General features: G+C 39.5%; 1 protein-coding gene across 1 annotated transcript in view; it reads left to right on the forward strand.

The window, feature by feature from the left end:
- Positions 1 to 22,003, forward strand: part of MYO5B (myosin VB) — a 536,371-nt gene that overhangs the window by 396,936 nt on the left and 117,432 nt on the right. Inside the window, exons 16-17 of the mRNA XM_020972319.2 lie at positions 1,002 to 1,099; positions 8,427 to 8,513. Of these exons, the coding sequence (XP_020827978.1) occupies positions 1,002 to 1,099; positions 8,427 to 8,513 (185 nt within the window). The remainder of the gene's footprint in view (positions 1 to 1,001; positions 1,100 to 8,426; positions 8,514 to 22,003) is intronic.

The following is a 22,003-nucleotide window of genomic DNA, read 5'->3' on the forward strand; positions in this document are numbered from 1 at the left end:
ATTCTACAGCTGAGATTTAGTTGAAATAGAGGATATCCCAAAAAGAACAGAGAAAACTCTCTTTACCAGTGCAGATCCTTACCTTCTCTGTAACTTGATGATTTACAGAGTTTCCTGGAGCACTGAGAGGTTTAAATCCTTTGCCCAGGGTCATATAGACAGCACTTGTTAGAAGTGGGACCTAAACTCAAGTCTTCCTGACACTGAGATCACTTATCAGTCCACTTTGTCACTCTCTCTCATATTTATATATAGGCAGAAACAATCCCATCATTATAACCAAATGTGTGTGTTGAACATAGATCCTTTATAGGTAGAAATTACAAGGTATTTTATGGAGGACACTTACTTGTAGAGGAGAGAGAGGAGGAGAGAAAAGTCCTTAAAACCTGGAGAAAAGACTGGACACTGGGTCAGGGATGAAGAAAGTCTAAATAACATGACATGAGAAATGTTCAAGAACAGTTTAAATAAATGCAGGAGTACAGGAAGAAGAGTTCAAACCCATTGTCCTACCAAGAGGTTTTGACTCTAAGCCTAATATGTGTAGTGGGGCTCGGCATGTCCCCCCCCCGAATCCTTCCATGATCCAATAGAGGTTCTGGCTTCTGTTTATTCTTAGAATCCTTGAATATGAATAAATAGGTTCTCAGCTATCCTGCTTACCAAATACCTCCCGTGTAATATCAGAAAACCAAGTCACCTCCAGTACCAGTAATGTCAATTCCTTATAATCAAATTGTGTTTTCATGTCCATCAAATCTCATTTGATCTCTGCAAGGAGTTGATGATATAGGTAAGACAGTTATTATTTCTGCTGTACAGAAGGCCTGGAGAGTTGAATTGGTCTATCCTAGGTCATACAAAAAGTCTAGTGGCTGATGGGTGACTTAAACCACAGTCTTGAAACTCCTAATCCATTACTTTTTATATTAAGCCACAATTCTGGTTGTTTGATTGATTGTTTTAAGGGTAATGTCTGTTCCTTTCATCATTCCCAGTTCCGCACCTCCTTGAACCTGCTTATGGAGACACTGAATGCCACAACACCCCACTACGTCCGCTGCATCAAGCCAAATGATGAAAAGCTTCCCTTCCAGTAAGTGCTTCTTTTGTGATAGCCCTGTACTTCTTGTCACTCAGAATTCAGATTGGATTAGAGCCCATGTACTCTAAGGAGAGTTGAAGGGCCAGAGAGAGCAGAAGGGAAATGTGTTTTTGGATACAGATGTGGAATATAAAGCTGAGACACAGCTTTGTAGATTGAGGTATGTGGTCTTCAGTCAAGTAACTAGTGCAGAATGTTCACCAATAGCAATTCGCAAATTTAGTCTAAGCCAGTGAGGATTTCTGGAGCTCCCACTATGTGCCTAGTTCTCTGCATAGCACTGTGCACAATACAAAGGAAAGGGAAACCAGGTAGTGCATTAGAGGACCAAAAAAAATAGTACTAGATTTGGAGCTAGAGGAACCTGAGTTCAAATCCCATCTCTGTTGCTTACTACTGGTGTGACCCTAGATAAATTGGTTCATATCTTTGGACCCAAGTTCATCCATAAAATAAGACCTACATGGTCTTTAAGATGCCTTCTAGCTCTAAATCTATAGCCTGGTCATCCTAGGGAGACAGTATTTCACTGACCTCACAGATCTTGTTTTATTGGAGGGATAAAGATGGACACACTTGAAACAGAGCTTTGCCAAAACACTGTATGTTTAAGCACTAAAGTGACTGGTACAGATCATGAGTGCTGAATTGGAAGTGGGAGGGGGAACTCACAGAGAATAGAGTGAGATATTATGATATAAAAATTAAATATGTTAATGAAACATCAAAGTAGATAGTGAGTGCTAAATACAAAAGTTGGAGAAATCACTGTGGACAGGAGTAGTCAGGTGGTGCAGTGGATAGAGCACTGGCCCTGGAGTCAGGAGGACCTGAGCTCAAATCCAGCCTCATACACATAACATTTTACTAGCTGTGTGACCCTGGGCAAGTCACATAACCCTATTGCCTAGAAGAAAAAAAAAGAGAGAGAGAGAGAGGGGACTTCGGTGGACCTTGAAGGATGAGTAGGATTTTGATAAATGACATGAAGGCAGAAAGACCTTTTGGAATGGGGACGGAGGCAGCAGCACAAGCAAAGGTGCAGAAGTATGAATGAGGATGGCATGGTAGCAGGATGGACATCCCACCTTTTGATCAACTGCTTAAGAAGTATGGTACCGGGGCAGCTAGGTGGTACAGTGTATAGAGCACCAGCCCTGGATTCAGGTGGACCTGAGTTCAAATCCAGCCTCGGACACATAACACTTACTAGCTGTGTGACCCTGGGCAACTTAACCCCATTGCCTAGCCAAAAAAAAAAGAAGTATGGTACCAAAGGTTGGATTTTTCCCATTTTCATTCAAATTCTTTCTTACTCTTCTGTTACCTGATTTCTCTTTTAGAGGATCTTCTTGAGGTTTCTTTCATCAGTCCCTACCGTTAAATTGAAGTTGGCCTGCGTAAGTCCAAATGGAACTGGCCTTTGGAAAAGATGGTGGGGAGGGCACATGCAAGTGAGCCTTCCCTGGTTGGTCCTGCCCTCTCTTCTTCCCCTGCTTTTCCTCTCCTGGTTTTTGAGATATGCTTAGGAATTTTCACTGCATGACATCTGTTCCTTGGCTGACTCCAAACGAGGAGGGGTAGAAAGGCTGTTAGAGGAGCAGCATGTATGAAGGACAGTGTCTGTGAAAGGCATGAGGCACCATGCAAAGAGCACCAGGATAGGAGTCAGGAGGCTTCCATTCCAGCCTGAATAACTGTCACTGATTAGTTGTGTGACTTTAGGCTTGTCACTATACCTTTTCAGGCCTTGGTTTCCTTAGCTGTGAAATGACATGATAGATGACTTCTAGATCTCTTTTGAATGAAAATTGTTTTATTCTGATTCTTTTTTTTTTATCAATCAGCAAGCATTTATTCATCAATTACTGGGTTAGGCACTGGGGATACAAAGATAGAAATGAAACCATTCCTGCCCTCAAGGAGCTTGCATTGTATTGGAGGAGAAAACATGTACATGTATAAATATATTATATATTATAATATGTATGATTGTAATATAAGTATTAAATATTTAAATAAAATAAATATAGCTGTATATAATGTATAATAAAATAAATAATATAGAAATGTATAACATATATAAATATGTATATACCAGAAATAGAAATTCTCCCCTTTTCCTCCCTTGTGGTGCAGTGAAGAGAGCACAGGACCAACAATTAATAGACCTACCTTCCAGATTATGCTCTTCCACTAATTTGTTGCATGCAGTTAGGCAAGCCACTTAACCTCAGGATTCTCCCCATTTCCTATCTATAAAAGTAATAAAAGTAAATAAGTAAAAAGTAATAAGACTGTACCTTCCTTTCTGCAGGAATGCTGCCCTCCTCAAGTGATATAATAGATATGGAAGTATTTGGAGATGAATAAAATTCATTTCAAATACAAGAGGTTCAAATACAATAGCAGGGACCATGGTTTTTCCTTTCTTTGAATCCCTAGTGCTTAGCACAGTGCCTGGAACATTGTTGTTTAGTCGTTTCAGGCTCTTCATGACCCCATTTGGAGTTTTCTTGGCAAAGATACTGGAGTGGTTTGCCATTTCCTTCTCCATCTCATTTTACAGATGAGGAAACTGAGGCAAACAAGGATAAATGACTTGCCCAAGGTCACACAGCTAATAAGTGTCTGAGGCCAGATTTGAACTCAGGAAGATAAGTCTTCCTGACTCTAGGTTGGGCGTTCTCTCCACTATGCCACCTAGCTGCCCTGGCATATAGTAAGTACTTAATAAATGCTTGTTGACTGTGACTGACCAACTGACATCTTTTGATTGCCTTCATTCTCTTCCAGTAGCCTCTCCAGATCCCGAGGCAGCCACTAGAGCTAAATGTGCTTCTCTCCCATGATTAGCTCACCTGGTCATGTCCACCAGCTCCTTGGCTGTTCAAGGGCACTGGCCTGATTCCCTGAAAGTGAACTTGATAGTTTGGCATCCAGGGATCCAACATAGTCATAGTGTCCTGAGCCCAGGCTGCCAGATCTTGCAGGGCTTGGGGGAAGGGAAAGGAGAATTTGCGGCATGTGGAGCAATTATTTAAGTGGAATGTGACTCCTGAGAGGGTACCAAGTTCTGGCATAGAAAGTCTACACCCAGCTGTCTTCTCAGGCTACTGAAAGTGCATGTCTCAGCAGGAAGAGAAATGTAAATTTAGATTCTTCCCAGAGGGTAGGGAAGACGTGCAGTTTGACAGTATGTCCCTTGGTGAATTTTCAGTTAGAGATATCTTGTTCACTGGCCATATCATTGTCTTTTATCCTTTCACGGGGAAAAGGGGCTGGTTCCTCCCAAGTAACTTGTCCCTTAGGGTATCTCTCTCCTTAAATAAATGACCCTGAAGTGCAAAATATTGACCTGATGCAATTATACGGCCCTAGATGTAGAGCTGAAAAGGACTTTAGAGGCCATCTAGGCCAAATCTCATTTTACTGATTAAGAAACTGAGGCACAAAAAGGTTAACCTGTCCAAGGTTACACAGGTAATAAATAATAGAGCTGGGATTCAAACCCAAGTCCTCTGACTCTAAATTTAACCCTTTTCCCACACTGCACCAATGCTGTCTGTCAATCAGAATAGAAATGCTCTCTTTAAGGCAAAGAAAAACTGGAAGACAAGAGGCTCTGCTGCTTTCACTTTTAGTCTCTGGAGCCTTAGGAGAGGAAAGAATAACAATACTTCCCATTTCCCTTTTAACTTTTCAAAATCACTTCCCACACCTATCATCTCATTTGATCTTCACAATAATCCTGTGAACTAGTTAAGGCTGGTATTTTTGTCCCCATTTTGAATTTGAGGAAAAAGAGGTAAGATTTTAGTGACCCCTTCAAGAAGAAATGGAGGTGAGATTTTAGGGACTTCTTCAAGAAGAATGGAGGGGAGACTTTAGTGATCTCTTCAAGAAGAAGTGGAGGTGAGACTTTAGAGGTGAGAATTTAGTGACATCTTCAAGATAATGAAACTACTTGCTCCACATAGCCAGTACTAGAACTTGAGCTGCTTGATTCCCAGTCTGGTCTCTTTTTACTAGACCATTCTCCAGCCCCTATAAGTTCAGCAGAATAGATGTTTTCATCTCCATTTAACAACTCTGAGGAATTTGAGGCACAGAAAAGTGAAGAATCCCCTAATGTCTTTGAGCCATTGGCTGTGTTATCATCCTGTTGCAATCTTCTTTATCATTTGAGGGCTGGCTAACATGATGCCTTCTCTGTGAAACCTTCTCTAATTTCTCTCTCTCTCAGACAAAATTTTCCTCTCTAGTTCTTGGAGCAACAGTTTAGGAAGATCATTGGTAAGATAGAGACTATCTAGAGGAAGGAACCCAAGATGGTAAAGGGTCTTGTGTCCATGCTGTATGGTGATTATTTTAAGAAACTGTAGATATTTCACCTGGAGAAGAAAAGATGAGTTGCAGAGTAGGATTTGAGGGCCACCATACTTAAATAGCTCAAGGCTCTCTGAGGCAGCCACATCATGGAAGAGGGCGTGGATTTGTTCTGTTGGGCCCCGAGTGATAGAATTATGAGTCATGGGTGGAATTTGCAGAGAGAGAGATTTGAGTTTGATGTAAGGAGAAAATGTGTAACGATTGGAGCTATCCAGATAGGAAATGGAATGCCTTGAAAGTAGTGAGTTCCTGTTTACTGGAAGTTTTCAGGCAATGGTTGGATGACTACGTATCTGGTATATTTTAGTGAGGATTCTTTCTCAGCTATAGACTGGACTCAGTGAACCCTGAGATCCCTTCCAATCCCCAAATTCTGTTTTTCTTCTTCCTGGACACTCCTATAGCACTTTGGTTATTTCTATTATGTATTTACTATATTCTTCCCTATATGATAATTATTGATACATATGTATACATACATATGCATATATGTGTATATACATATATGTGTGTATATATTGTGTGTACACACACACACATCTCTTCTCTTTGACTCTGTGCTTGTTGAAGACAGAGATGTTGCCATAGTCTTGAGGGGCCTTGTAATTGCAGTCAATAAATATTTACTAAGTACTTACGTTTAAAGACAATGATAAGCCCTTGCAAGGAGTTACAGAGATTCCAAAGGCAGGCTCTTTACCCTTGTGGAATTTATGATATAGTAGGAGATGAGGCAAGGATATACAACTGGAACACAAGTACATAAGAGAAGTCCACATGTGATGCTAAGTGTCAGGTCAGAAGAGGAAAAGGCTATTTCTCACTCCTGGGTTCTGTATTTAGAATGTGTTATTGCATGTGTGTATATGTATGTATATGTGTATATATATGTGTGTGTGTGTGTGTGTGCGTATATATATATATATATATATATATGTATATATATATATATATATATATATGAAATAAGTGTTTGAATGATTTAAAAAATGAATTTGTCCTTACATAACCTCACAAATACAAGGCAGGTAGAGGGAAGTCCAAGTAGGGAAATTTAATACAGAAAGTTGTGTTAGCAGGTATTATGTATTCGCTTTGTACATAGCTTTTGTGACCTTATGTTCTTGTTGTTTCCTCTCAATGGAATGTAAGTTCTTTGAAGGTAGGTAAATGTATCTGCTTGTTTTGAATCCTAATCCTATAGTGCCTGGCATATAGTAATTACTTAATAAATGCTCATGGAAAAAAATTGATTAAGAAACCCATATGAGAAATGCACTGCCATTTCCTGGTTGAACTGGCTTACCCAACTAGGAAAAGAATCACTGGCCTCATCAGAGAGAAAGTAACAAACGAGCATGGGGAGGAACTGGCCAGGCCTTTCTTTGCCCTGGAGTTACAAAGAATCCATCTCCATTAATCCAACTGAGACAGCAGTCTGCCCACTCCCCAGCCAAGGTTTATGCTGAAGTCAACATTAATCTCCAGGATTCCAAATCATGGCCCTGGGATGAAACCTCTTTCAATCCCCAGGGGGGAGGATGCAGTGAATGTTTATAAAGGTTTTACTTTAATTAGCTGGAAGCCAGCTGCATCTTATTGGTTGTTACCATAAATGTCTTAGCCCCAGAGGTCAATCTCATCTTTTCCATATTTAGTGTTGTCAGAGAACTGATAAAACTGATGGCAGAGAGGATTAGTCATCTTATCAATGAGTATTTTATTAAATTATTATTATGTATAGTAGAAATATTATTTGATAATATTAAAGCATATTCTTAAAATGTTATTAAAGCAGTGAGGTACCATGGAAAGAGCCCTTATCTTGGAATCCAAAGGGTAGAGTATGAGTCCCAGTTCTCTACTTAATCAAGTCACCTAATTGCCTAATATTTGTTTTTAATTTTATTTAATGCAATTTTTCATTTTTACACTTTTAGTTTTATTGATGTGTTTTATTAATCTTTAAAATGGAGAGAATAACATTCCCACTGTCATCCTCACACAGTTGTGGTGAAGAAAGCCCTTTTTAAACCTTAAAAGCACTGCAGAAAGTGAAGTTATTTTTAGGCAGCCGTGCCCAAATGTCGCCTCTTCTATCAAGCCTCCTCTGATCACCTCAGCTGCCTGGGAGAGCTCTCCTTTGTTGGATTTCCTATGGAGCTTTGTTTATTCCTCTCATATCATGTTTTTCATATGCTGACTTGAAGTGTAGTTACTTGTCTTTCTGTCCCTTATTAGGCAGTTAGATCCTAGAGCACATTTTTGTATCCACCATAGCAGCCACCACAGTGCCTTGTATTTAGTAAAGGCTCATTGGCTGTTGGTTGAATGAACACAATGTGCCCAGGATTGGGTTGGTGCTGTGGGGGATACCAGAGAAATAGGAGACACAGTCCTTGCCCTCAATAAGCTTGTACTGTACAATTGAGGAGACAAAGACTTGAATGTGTCAAATATCAATAACGTGCTGATGGTATATAATGGAACACTGGATTGTATCATATTGATTCTATGTGCAGGCCTTAGCTGAGTCTGGGCTTTAGAAATTCAGAGGAGATCGGGGAAAGTACTGTGGTCTGGGGTCATCAGGGATAGTTTTATGAAAGAGAATTAACAACATAGGCTTTGGAACGTGAGTAGAATTGGTCTAGGCTAAGGAGAGCAAATTCCAGATAACAGAAACAGCACAAGCAAAAGCCCAACTTCTGAAACTGTTGGAATGGTTCGTGAGTTTGTAGTCTAATTTCTTTTAGTTCCTGTCTAGTTTCGGTCCCTGAACTCACAGGTACAGGCTGATTTTTATATGGCCTATTGGCAGCAGAGACCTAATAAATCAACTTGGGATGGGAGGGTATTTCATTTTTTTTTCATATTTCAGTTACGCTAGTTTGCTGATTTTGAAAAAAACTTTTTGATTTTGCAGCTTTGATCCAAAAAGAGCAGTCCAGCAACTCAGAGCCTGTGGGGTACTGGAGACCATCCGTATCAGTGCAGCTGGTTATCCATCCAGGTAATGTGCCTACCAATCAATCCAAGAGTTCTTAACCTGGAGGCTGTGACTTTATTCTTTAAAAAAAAAGTACATAGTTTTAAACATTTAATTTTTATATTTTCTCAACTAAATGTAAACAAAAAAATTTAAAATTCATTCATTTTTTTTAATTTTGTATTCCAAATTCTCTCCATCCCTTCCTTCCCTTCCCCCATTCTTGAGAAGGCAAGCAGTTTGATATATATTATGCATGTGCAGTCATGCAAAACAAAAAATGTACATATTTTAACAAATGTATTTTGATGTAATTGGTTTCCCTTGTAATCCTATGTATTTATACATTAAAAAAATATTATTCTGAGAAAAGAGCCAAAGCTTCACCAGACTGCCAAAGAGGTCCATGATGCAGAAGAAGTCAAGAACTCTTATTCTAATCCAGTCTTCTTGGGATTCCCAGATGTGGCATCTCCTTTAGAGATGTGTGTGCATACAACTGATGTCTTCAGGATGAGATGAAGTAGCCCTGAAGCTGGTCTATAATGCAGGTCACAAAAATAAGGATAGAGGTGTCAATAACTACATCTTCCATCTCAGAAGAAATTGTGCATTAAAGGACAATGTGCTATTAGCTGTCACTTGAGAACTTTAGGTTTGTGCATGTAGCACTCAAATACATGTTTTCTCTAAGTACTTTTTTTTTCTCCTGCAATTGGAGTATACTGCCATTGGGAGGCAGTGGGCATCTCAGTTTCGTTTCAGTGGTCTGAAGTAAAGACTTCTCTTTTGTCTTTTTTTTTCCTCTGAAGAATCTTCAATCCCATCTTTGGCCCCCAATTAAAACTTGCCCTTAGGAAAGTAACTGACAAACCCATTCATACTCTAAGGAATCACTGCCTGAAAGGACTGAAACAGCAGATATCCCTAAAAGAGGTAACATGTTCATCTTTACCCAGCAGTGACACCATTAGTCTTTCATGTCTTTTCCTAAGATCAACTCTTCTAATTTAATTGCACTTTGACAAAGATAGAAACCTTAGCCAAAAGAATGAATCTCTGTCTTTAGCAAATTTTTGATATTTTTGAATGAATGAGGGGAATTAAAGACATAGATGAGTTTGGAGAGTGACGTTTTCTTTTGTTTTGGTTTTTGCTGAAGAGGCATTGACAGTGGTTTTCCTGGTACCCCTGAAGTGGTTCCACTTCAGCCTAATTAATCATACTATCCTTGAAAAGTAATTCCTTGGTTTTTAGAAGAGTCTGGACCCCCCAAACAGACTTCCCCTACTCCTGGTTATTGATGTTACTCTAGGGCTTCACCATCATGTCAGGAGTTGAGACTCTGCTTTGGGAGAAGATGCATCATGGAGCTCCCTCCCATCCTTCCAACCTTTCCACCAGGCACTGTCTGGCCCCTGCAGTGGAATCATTTCACAGGCCATGGATAATTAACCACAAACAGCTCAACCATAGGAAAATCTCCAAATGTTGAGGCTGGGAAGGAAGATGCTGATAGAAACAAGAATTTAGGTTTGGCCTGAAAAATGTAAGGCGTATGGATAAAATGATTTCCCAAGCCATGTTTCAAAACCTGAAATGACACTCTTCAGGGTGATAAGCTAGTGAGAATGAGAAAATATATCTCTCTCCCTTCTCTCAACTACTGTGCTTCCTTCACCACACAGCCCTTGTAGAAAAAAGACTTGAAACACCTTAGGGTCTACTTGATTTCATTGCTGACCCTGGGGCATCAACAAAAACAGCTAATGACCCTGTGCATAACTGGCTCTGCTTTCCCTTCCAACCTGATTAGAAGACTTTGATCTGATGTGTGCCTCATCCTCTGCAGCATCTGGTATCAGCTGTTTAATTTAGGGAAAGCCAAGGGGAGGAAGGCTAAAAGTTCAGTAATTCACTTCATTGGTAAGGCTGCCATGATGCCAGTTATGGTTCCCTTTATCACCTCCTAAATCTGTGAGTTAAGTCTGCATATCAGAGTGTGGATCTGACAAGCAGCATAGAATTTTTATGTGGGAAAGCAGCTTGTGAGCTCATCTAACCCAATGTCATCTTACAGATAAGGAGACTGAGGGCCATAGGGGAAGTGACTTGTCAGAGGTCACACTGGCTGAGCTGGGTCTAGAACTGAGTTTTCCTGGCTCCCAGTTCTGTGCTCTATGAGGCTGCCTCTCTGAGACAATGCTTTTGTGTTAAAAGTCAGTGAGCTATCTGTCAATAAACATTTATTGAGTGCCTACTCTGTGCCACCTGGGGACATGAATATGAAAAAGAAAGACAGTTCCTGCCCTCAAGGAGCTTACAATTTAATTTGGGAAGACAATGTGCATAAGGATGTTGAAGGAGAGTGGTGTTAGGGAAGAGAAGGTACCTCTTTAAATGGAAGCATTGGGAAGAGTTCTTTTCTCCACTCTCCAGCCCTCCAATCAAAGAGGCAGATGGGGTGTGAGCACCAAGGCTGATACAATCTCATGGCACAGTGAGTTTCCTGATGATGAGGTTGCTGGGGACTTGATAGAGTACTGTCCAAAGGAGGGCAGCAAATGCTTTATGGGCTAATTTGTGGATAGCTTCAATCAGGATACCTCTGATATCCAGAATAGGGAATGGCAGTTCAGAGGTGACGTTAAGCTCTTCAAGATTGTTTCCTCCTTGCTGGAATAAGGATAGGAAGGTAAAGAGAATAGCTAAAAGCTTTTCCCACTCTTACCAGCTTAGAGTCTAAGGATATACATGTAAGTGGTTTCCTCACTTTCCCAGACTTGCGGGCCAAGCTGTGCCTCTAGCTGCAATTATCAGGTTAAATACAGCTATGCCAGGGATTCACAGGACCACTTAGGAGATATCTGAGGATGTGTCTAGCCTAAGAATTTCAAGGGGATATTATAAAATATCAATTCACTTTAAAGGTCACAATAAGAAATTAAAAAGATACCACACATCATTCTTGGGGCCTGCTTTTGCACGCTGTTGGTATCGTTCCCAAATCAAGTATTGAAGGGTCACACAATTCCAATCAATCGTAGGCAATCCTAGCTGCCTTGTATAATCCAGGATTATTCGTGTTGGATCTTGGGCTCAATGGGTGGCAAGATGGGCCAGACAAAGGAATTTTCCATCTGGAGATTTTTTAGGCCCATGAAGAGCAGACTAGGTAATCGGGGCAAATCTCAGCATCTGGCAATACCAGGAGGTCTAGGGAGATGGGAAATCTGGCAACAATCTCAGGTGGATGGTTCTGGTAGGCTGGTAAAGCAAAAAGTGAAAGAAACAGACTGAAATTCAGACAGATAGTGCCAGGGAAGTCTGAGAACAGGTAATGCAGCCTAGGATTCAGGGACTAAACAAAGGCAGATTATTTGGGATATAAGGGAATAATTTGAGTACCGTAGGAAGGTGGAAAATAAAACATGGATACAATCACCAGGGAATTACAGTGTGAAAGGCAGGAATCTGGGGACACAAAACAAGTCAAGCATTTATTAAGTGCTTACTGTGCCAAGTGCTGAGGTTACAGACACAAGTAAAAAAGAAATATAGACCTTGACCTCCTGGAGCTTACATTCTAATGGGGGAAGACAACACATAAAAGAGAGCTGAAAAGCAAGTTACTAGAGCACAGCTACTAGAGCCCAGGTATGAGAGCAAACTGGAGCCAGCCAGAGGGCTGGTGCTGGTCCTTCTAAGCTGTAGCTCCATGGTGTTTTTGACTCTCCTTTGCCAAGGGGCCAGATTAGTTCCAGAAAATAGTGGAGAGTTGAACCTAAAGGTGAGAATTTAATGGTTCCAGCTGTGGAGCCAGAGAGCCAGGCTGCTTAATACACATTGCCATCTGCTCCCCTCCAGTTTTGTTGCCAGCCCATATGGGGCTATAAAGAGCTCTCCTGTTTTTGCTGGAATCACCTGATTCTCAGGAAAGCCAACTTGGGAGAACTGGGAGAAGATGCCACTTTTGGAGCCTCTGGTGCTCTTGTACTTCTAACATACTGTGTTCACAATGGTGCGTCTTCCTATCTACATTTCATTCTGCCTAATAATGATACATATAATAATAATATTGAGAGGCGTAGTGGTTAAAGAGCCAGCTTAATATCCTGTCTCTTATACTGATCTCTCAGTGCTACAGGCAAGTCTCTAAGACTACTAAGTTGCAGAGAGCATGCAGATCTGAATTGTTTGAAGGAATTTCCTCTCCTGAGAGATCCCTATACCACTGAAATCCCAAGTCTACTCCTTATCCCTAGCCCTACAATAGCAGTAACATTCTTTAAAGACCTTCTGTCCCTTGATGGACAAGGCTTGAAGCAGAAATTGTATACAATATCATTGCAGGCTGCAACAAGTTAGCACTTACTGACTCCTAGAAAGATGATATCAGATGGTCAGAATTATGCAGCAGCAGCAGCTCACTCTTCTTCCTAAACTAACAGGTGACAAATCTCTGTTCTGCAAAAAACAAACTTCAAAGTATCTGTGAGCATACAACTAATAAACTATACTAGCACTAGAGCATTATTACAGATGAAGTATGATATATAATATTTTGAATATAACATTGACTCCTGAAAATTGAAGACTTTTCTGATAGATGTCAGGGCTCTCAAGAACTGATGGTTAAATTTTCCGTAGGAGCATTTCCATCTTGGAAGTCAGCAAATGCTACAAATCAGAGCTTGGCTTATTATTTGGTTGATAGTCTGGACTTAATAAAGTGATGGAGAAAATATTAATAAGTCAGATTGTACTTAAAAGTATGTTAAGCTCTGAATTAAGCAGTGTAGGGACTGTAATGCTTCTGGAAAACATGGCTCCTGCCTTCTAGGAGCTTACAATCATCCTGGGGAGATAAGATTTAGAAACATGTAAGAATCAGAAAATGGTGCGATACTGTATATAATCAAATTCAATTTTTTTTTATAAAAGGAGAGATTATTGTATGCTGCAGTACTTTGAGGAAAGTAACAAGAGTTAGGCATCTATGGGTGGGTAGGATTTTCATTAAACAAAAGAAGTGGCATAGAACAAGGGATGGCACAGAATGCCAAAAATGTTGGACATCCTTATTTGTCCTTCCTCGAGTGGGAAGGAGGCATTCATTCCCTGCCAGCCTGCCTTCCTTGTTGCTCCTCTCTCAAGTGCCATTTGGCTTCATCTTCACAGAGAACGACTTGAGTTTTCAGAGAAGCCAGGTGTTCATTTCACCACATCCGGGTATCCTTTTCCTTTGCATTCCAGAAAACACATTCCTATTAAATCTTTGAACCCATATGGGAAATAGCTTTCCCCCTCACCTCCTAACTGTTTATTCCAATTGGCTCAAATCATGTCTGCTTCTAGCAAAGCTGGGTTGCCTGGAAACTCAACAACCCCAAAAGGGGAATCTGATGAATATCTTTCCCCACTATTCTGTTTCTCTCATCTTCTCTTGAAAGATCATTGTGTTTGTATTTCTACTTGTTATCTTTTGTAGCCACATGTTGTGTTAGGAAGAGTAGTGAGAGGGAAGAGAAGGTTTAAACATTTTCACGTTTGTGGAAAATATTTTTTATCATGGTTGTTGATCCAATCTGTTTTCCTGAAGGACCCAAATTACTGCCTCCTACATTCACTCTTCTCTTTCTGCCCCTCCCCTTCCTACTAGGCTTTATTAGAGTGGTGATGGATCCACTAGCTAATAGGCAGCCAGGAGTGGCAATCAGTCCCAGAGCCCTCATTTGGAGCCGTGTGTCACTGTCTGTCCTTTTCCCTTCGCCCATCGTATCCAAATTTGGGGTCTTACTCATCATCTGACATGATGCCAGGCATGCCACAGATGCTTAATGTTGGATGAATTGAATGGAATGTGAATCTACTGAGTTCCTACTAAGGCTAAACAAGAAGTATGTCATGGAGAACTAAGTGCAAGGCTGTATGATAGCTAACTGCCCATGTAATAGGAGGTCACATGAGCATGGCTAGTGTGATTTGCTTAGTGGAAACTTTGGAGAGAAAATGGAACTTGAGGTGGGAATGTCTCTTTGTGTTTAAGAGAGTCTTTTTAATGTGTACTCCCTGCCAATGTGGAACTGTGGAGTCAACCCTTCCTAGGCTCTAGCAAACACCCTCATTCCCCACATCTAATCAGTTGCTAAGTCTTTTGATTCTATTTCTACAACACCCCTCATCTCTCTGTCTTCTCGGTACTTATTTAGCCACCACCCTAGTTCAGGCCCTCGTTACTTCTTGCTTGAGCTATTGTAATAACCTCTTAATTGACCTCCCTGCCACCAGTCTCCATTCCAGCCAACCAACACTTCTCATGTATGACTTCTGATTCTTGCTTCCGTGACTTTGAACCAGTTGTCCTCATGCCTGCCATACATGCCTCCGTCACTTCATAGAATCTCTAGCCTCCTTCTAAGCTCAGTTCAAATGCTTCCTGCTGCATGATGCCTATCCCAATCCCACTAGCTGCTAGGGCCTCCCCAAAGTCCCTAAATTACCTTGTAATCATATAAATATGTATGTATATATGTGTGTGTGTGTGTATGTATAACCTTATAATTACATGTATGTGTGTAATTATATATTTTGTATATTAAGTATATACATGTATGCTTTGTAATTACAAATACACACATATAATATAGTACTTATACCAAAATATAGTAAATATATGATACATACTATATGTGTGTATATGCTTTATATGTATTCTATATTATAGTATTACATAGTATATACTCTTGTGCTTCTGCTATAATATAGTACTATACAATATAGTATATTATATACATACAAAAACATACTATGTATGTTCTGTTATGTAGTACGTGTTCTATAATATAGTACTATGTAATATAGTACACATATGGTACATACTCTATGTGTATACCATATATATTACTGTGTATAGTATTGTATAGTATATTCTCTCTCTCTCTCTCTCTCTGCGTATTTATATATGTAGCAATGTGTCATTGCCTTTCCCTGTATATAGAGAGACAGACAGACAACGTAGGTGTGAACATGTTGTTTTCCTCAGAATAGAATACAAGATCCTTGAGATCAAGAACTCTTGTTTTTGTCTTTATTTCCCCAGTGACTAACACTCTGCTTGGTATACAGTAAGTGACTAATAAGTGCTAATAGATGGATTGGTTTGGCTCCTCATCAGGAGAGAAGGATTTAGAGTTCCCAGACAGTGGAGCACAAAGTTGTTCCTCCTGTTGATCCCACTCTGTTTTTGTGCCTCGGGTTAGCAAATGAATCTATACTGAATCATGCTCAGGCTGCCACCCCACTCCCCAAGAAAATCATTTCAGTTTCACTAGATCAGCTGAAAGGCTTTAGCGAATTATAAAGTCTATTTTGAGATGAGGCAGTCCAAGGAATGGTTTGAATATTTTTTTCCTTTCAGGAATCATAACTGTTCCCCACCTTCCTGCATCATTTCTACTTAGATACTTAGAGGCTAATATTTTTACTATAACTACATAAAAGGAGAAGGAAGCAGTGGCTAGGGAGGAAATAAGCAGTAGTCTAAAGATGTGATTGTTTGGGTAAAATTGAGGTGATGTTGTGGTCTAATGTAAAGAATCAACGCACTAGAAGTCAGGAGACGTAAACCTGCGAATTGAGTAACCTTGGGTAAGTCTCTTCTCCCTAGGCCTTAGTTTCCTCACCTGTAAAACTGAACGAATTAAAAGAGAAGAAGTTAAGTTACTTTCTGGGGCTAACATTCTTTCAGTCTGTGACCCTACTCTGAGTGTCTGTTAATGAAGTCATGTTGCCAGAGCAGATGATGGAGCTTCTTGGCTGGGGAGCCTGAGCAAAGCAAGGGTTCTAGGGCAGTCATTCATTGCCTCTTTTTTACAACAGAGCTCTTAGTTCAACACTGAAATTAGCACATGCCCAATGTCCACTATGAGCTAGAAAGAGGAGTAGCAGAACTCCAGTCAAAAGCTGGCTACTTCATAACTCCTCCCCCATTCCAATCTCTGCTACACCTGTCTGGTTTTTAATTTCCCTTCCTTCCCCTCTCCATGAAATACTGCCTTCTGTGAAACTAAGATTTAAAATGAAAACGTATCATTCAGTTTGAAATGCTCCTCAGTGGTTAAAAAATATGTTCATTATAATGTACATAAAGCATAATGATAAATGCACTGTCCTGGAACAGAAGATAGTCTGTCCATCAGCCAGTTTTCTGACTCCCACTCTGAAGATGTCTCTTGACTGTAAAGTCATTTGTCTCTCCCTGGAGGAACTCATGGCTGTGGTTGTGGTTTGTCTGGGGACTATGAAACAAAGCTATACAATACCACAGTTACCAAAACAAAACACACACACACACACACACAACCACACACACACACACACACACACACACACACACACACACACACCCCTACCCCTTTGTACAAGGTTTACATGAAATGTCATGGTAAATCTCCATTTCTTTTTCTCCTTCCTTTGGTCTCAACTGATAATTTGTTGACAGGGCTTCCCTAAATGGGGATTGACTAAAAAGCATAGGATCATGGGACTAGAAGGAGTTTTGGGTAGCCATTAAGTCCATTCCCCTGGCTTCAGACAAGCAGTTACCAAATATGTACATTGTGAACAAAGAGTTGTTTGCCCTAGTTTTATGGGAGAATCATCTTTTTCACTTTTCAGGACATTCTACCCAATGACTGACTTGAGTATTCCATCAGTGCATTTTTTTTTCATCAATGTATTTTGACCAACATCTATTAAGCATCTGCAGTATATGGGGCACAGTCTAATCACCCCGGCATCCATTGCCCACACTATAAGATAAAGGCCATTTGTCAAAACTTGCTAATTTGGCCTGCCTGCTGAAGAGAAGACTGAAGGAATTCATGATATCTATCCTCAAACACCTGAAAAGTTGTCTTGTGAAAGATGAATTAGTCTTGCTTTGTTTGTCTCTGGAGGACAAAATTAGGAGCAATGAGACAAAATTCCAGGGATGTGAACTTCCATTCAACATAAGGAAAAATTATTTAACTATGTTTGGTTTTTTTTAAATGAGTTTCCTTGGGAGTTAGTGAGTTTGTCATCACCATAGATCTTCAAATAGACACTGTTGTGAGTACTGCAACGGAGATTATTAAATTGATTGGAATTGCGGTAAATTTCAGCCAAAATTCCAGAAGGAGGACATGTTGTTAAAGGGATGGTTTATAAGCATTTAAAGGGAAGTAGTGATTATTAAAGCCAGAATAGTATAATTAAGAACAGATCATCGAAGTCCAACTTTATTTTCTTTTTTGAGAGGGAAGAACACTATAGACATAGTATGTCTCAATTTTAGCAAGTAATTTGATAAAATCTCTTTTGTTATTGTTATGGTTCTTGTCTTCCCCTGTAAGAATATGTTCATGGAGGGGGAGGGGAAGGGAGAGTGCTGTGGTTGCTTTTATATTCATACCCCCATCGTTCAGTATAATGTCTGATAAACAAGCCACTTACTAAATCTATTTGTCATTTGTTCATTCATTCATAGACAAAATAGAGGATGTGGGGTAGCTATATCCAGCTAAATGGATTCTGAGATGCTTGAATGACTAACCCCAAAGAGTGGTCATTAAGGGGTCTATATATGCTTGTAAGGTCATATCCATGACAAGTGGCTCTTCTCAGAGGTCTGTCCTTGGCCCTGTGCTATTGAATATTTTTGTCAGTGAATTGGATGAAGACACAAATAGAGGAATAGCTTTTGGAAAGAAGCAAAAGTTCTACTGTACTCTGCCCTGGTCATAATGCATCTTGGACATTATTTTCAGTTCCATGTCCCATTTTAGGAAGGATATTGGTAAATTGGGTTGTTATGAATAATTTGTTATATAGGACCTTTACCTTTGGCTTCTTCAGGGCATCCTTCTAGGAGTATAATTTTTGGTCAATGTATATGAATACATTAATGACTTATCTGTCATAATTCCAAATTGTCTTCCAGAATATCTGCAGTAATTCACAGCTCCACTCAGTGGTGTACTAGTATGTGCCTATCTTCTTACAGTCTCTCCACCAATTTGTTGGCAGCCCTCTGACCCTGGATATCTTACAAAGGGACAGGTGGTTCAAACTGTTTAAGTGTACAGGCAGGCAGGGTGAAGGGCAGTGCATCTATTGTGTACTAGGATTCATTGATCACTTACATCAAGGGAAGGATCTTATCACCCCCACCCATCCTTGCAGACTGATCCTGGTATCACATTGAAATAAGGCACTGCGTATTGAAAGCTAAATGAGAAGATTGTGTAGCTTTACCCTTTGAAATTCTGCCTAGTGTCTGGACATCATGGATATATTCCTGAGCTGCTGCATGGAGGTTGATATTCACAAAATTAGCATCTCTAGAGATGGAAGTGACTTTAGAGATGATCCAGTCCAACTCTTTCCTACTTTTTTTTTAAACTTAAGGGGTTATCCTTTTTTTAAATTTCTATTTAATTTTATTTTATGTATGCATTCTCTCCCCCTTGTCCAAATGAGAAAGAAAAACAAAACTTGTTACAAACATGTATAGTTAGACAAAATCTCACATTAATAATGTAAAAAAAATATGCCTCTGCACTCTGAGACCTTTTAAATTGTGGTTAGTTATTGCTTTGATCAAAGTTTCTAAGTCTTTCAAAGCTGTTTGTCTTCACAAATTGTTGTTATTGAATAAATTGATCTGAATCTGCTCACTTTACATGCATCAGTTCATATAAGTCTTCACAGGTTTCTCTTAAATCATCTTCTTCATAGAAAGATATTATTCCTTCATATACCATAACTTGTTCAGCCATTCCCCCAACTGATGGGCACTCTTTCAGTTTCTAATTCTTTTCCACTGTCAAAAGAGTTGTTCTAAATATTTTAATACAAATAGGTTCTTCTTTCTTTGATCTCTTTAGGATATTCACTTATTAGCAATATCTCTGGGTCAAAGGGTATGCATGGTTTAGTAGCTTTTTAGGTGTTGTTCCAAATTGCTTTTCATATTGGCTGGACCATTTCACAGTTGTACCAATAGTATATTCAGGTACCTGTTTCCCCATAGCTCTTTGAGCATTATTCATTTTCCATTTTTCTCATCTGTGATGAATGGTTCCTCAGAGTTATTTTTGTTTGTATTTTTCTAATTATTAGTGATTTAGAGTGGTTTTTCATAAAGTATTAATAACTTGAATTTCTTCCTCTGAAAACTGCTTATTCATATCCTTTTACCATTTGCCAATTGGGAAAGGGTTATTATTCTCATAAATTTGAATCAGTTCCCTTTTTATCATAGAAATTAGACCTTATCAGAAAACCTTGCTACGGAGATCCCCCCCCCAATTTCTTGCTTTTCTTCTCATTTTAGATGTATTTATTTTGTTTTGCAAAAACTTTGTAAACTTGTGTAATCAAAATTGTCCATTTAATTTCTTGTGAACCTCTCTTGTTTCATCATGAATTCTTCCCCATCCATAAGTCTGACTTGTAATTTCTTCCATGTGCCTCTAATTTGTTTATGATGTCACCCTTTTGTGTCTAAATCATGTGCCCATTTGGAGCTTGTCTTAGTATATGTAGTGAGATGTTGGTCTTTACTTATTTTCTGCCAGACTGCCCAACCTCCTCCTTTTACAAATGAAGTCTAGGCTTAAATCAGGGGTAGAATGACTCAACTAAAATAACCCAGAAGCAACTTATCTACAAACATTTATTCCCTGAGAATTTCTCTGGTCTTCACATGCTTTTGCTGTGCAGATGGCAAATTCAGGCTTGGTGAGGGATGAAAATGAAATCCAAAGAAGATTGTCCCTACAGTACTAAACTGCCTTCCCTGTGATAGTACCTGTGTTTACCTCTTTGGAGGCCATCAGAGTTCTTGACATTGCTGCTGTTTTCCTGTTAGGGCATGTTGTCTGGTGAGTTCCATCTCCTGGAAGGTCCATGCCTCCACTCCATTGTTGCTCGGAGCAATGGACACCACTGCTTCCAGGATTCTGGCTTAGCTCCCTAGTCACCTAGGCTGATCAGCCAAGTGGCAAGCAGAGTTGGCTGTCACAGCTGCTTGGTTTTCCAGACATTGAAAACATAATTGAAATGTCACAGGTGTTTCCCCATTTATCGACTTGTTCCCTTTCATGTGCATTTGTCATCATCATGGAACCTCATAGGACTATAAATTTATAGTTGGAAGAGACCTTGGAGGACATCGAATCCAGTCCCTTCTTTATACAGAAAAGCAAAATAAAGCTCAGAAAAGTTGTAACTTAACCAGGGTCATGCAACTAATAAGTGTCAGAAGTGAAATCTGATCCTAGTTCTTCATGACTCCAAGTCTAGCATTTTAACTACCAGGTCATCTTGTCCAAACAGTGACCTCACATATCTACATCAGTTAAGTTAAAGGGGGCTTTGGTATAATTGTGTTTTTGGAGGACAGTGGTTTGTTTTAAGAAACCAAATATTAAGTCCCTTTCTTGTTCTTGCTTCCGTATTCTCTTGGACTAGCTCAACTTCTGTGGAAGTTATTTGTTGGGATAAAACTCCAGACCCTAGCTCCCTTCATCTGAACCCCACATAAATAACCCAAAGCAAGACCATTTCAACAGAGCTACCAGGAACAAAGAAAACTTTTGAACTAGTAGGTAAATGTCCATTGTTAGAACAGAAGGAAACACAGATAAGCAGGACATCTTTGAAAGTTAAATGTTCAATTATTTATAAACTTAAAAGTAAAAGCAAGCTCTAGATAATAGAGATTCACAGCTGTCCTCTCTTCTCTATTCTACTTTGTATATGGAAATGCTCTTTTTATTTGGTATTTGTTGAGAATAAGAAAAGAAAAAAAAGTCTATGAGCTATAGTCAAGGCTTAGAAAAATAGAATGTCAAAGGAATGTTTAATATCCAATGTGATAAAAGTGTGGTTCTATGATGAATTAAAGAATGTGTCAAAATGTATGGAATACATTCGTGTCTACAAATTGTGTAAAAGAAGTGATTGCGACAAAAGAAAGACATGTTGTATGTTAAAATTTTTAAAGATGTAAAAAAAAAAGAAAGAAATGGACCTCAGCCTTTAATGAACTCTGCAAAACTACTTTGGAGGATTGCTGCTAAACCAGAAGGACTTTTGGGGAAATTCTATCTTTAAAATAAAAGACTCCACTTGTTGCTTTTTCTCCACTTTTAAAAAAGACCATTTGACTTAAAAAACAAACACTCACTAGAACATATTGAAAGCAAATGCAATTAATTGAGTGGTTTCCCCAGGAAATCCAGCCTTAATAGAGTTCTCAATAGGTTTCACAATCCTGTGGCTGCTCAAATAACCTAATTGATAGTGTCACCTTAAACCAAGTGTCTGTGATCTTACTAATGATGGTATTCCTTCCAGCCGTGAAGATAACTACCCATGTTTGCCTGCCCATTCTGTTCAACTCTTGACCCAGAGGCCCCCAGGTGGAGTTGTGGATAGAGTGTAGGGCCCAGAATCAGTAAGAG

Source organism: Phascolarctos cinereus, unplaced genomic scaffold, assembly GCF_003287225.1.
Source record: "Phascolarctos cinereus isolate Bilbo 61053 unplaced genomic scaffold, phaCin_HiC Scaffold_4;HRSCAF=312, whole genome shotgun sequence".
Taxonomy (NCBI): Eukaryota; Metazoa; Chordata; class Mammalia; order Diprotodontia; family Phascolarctidae; genus Phascolarctos; species Phascolarctos cinereus.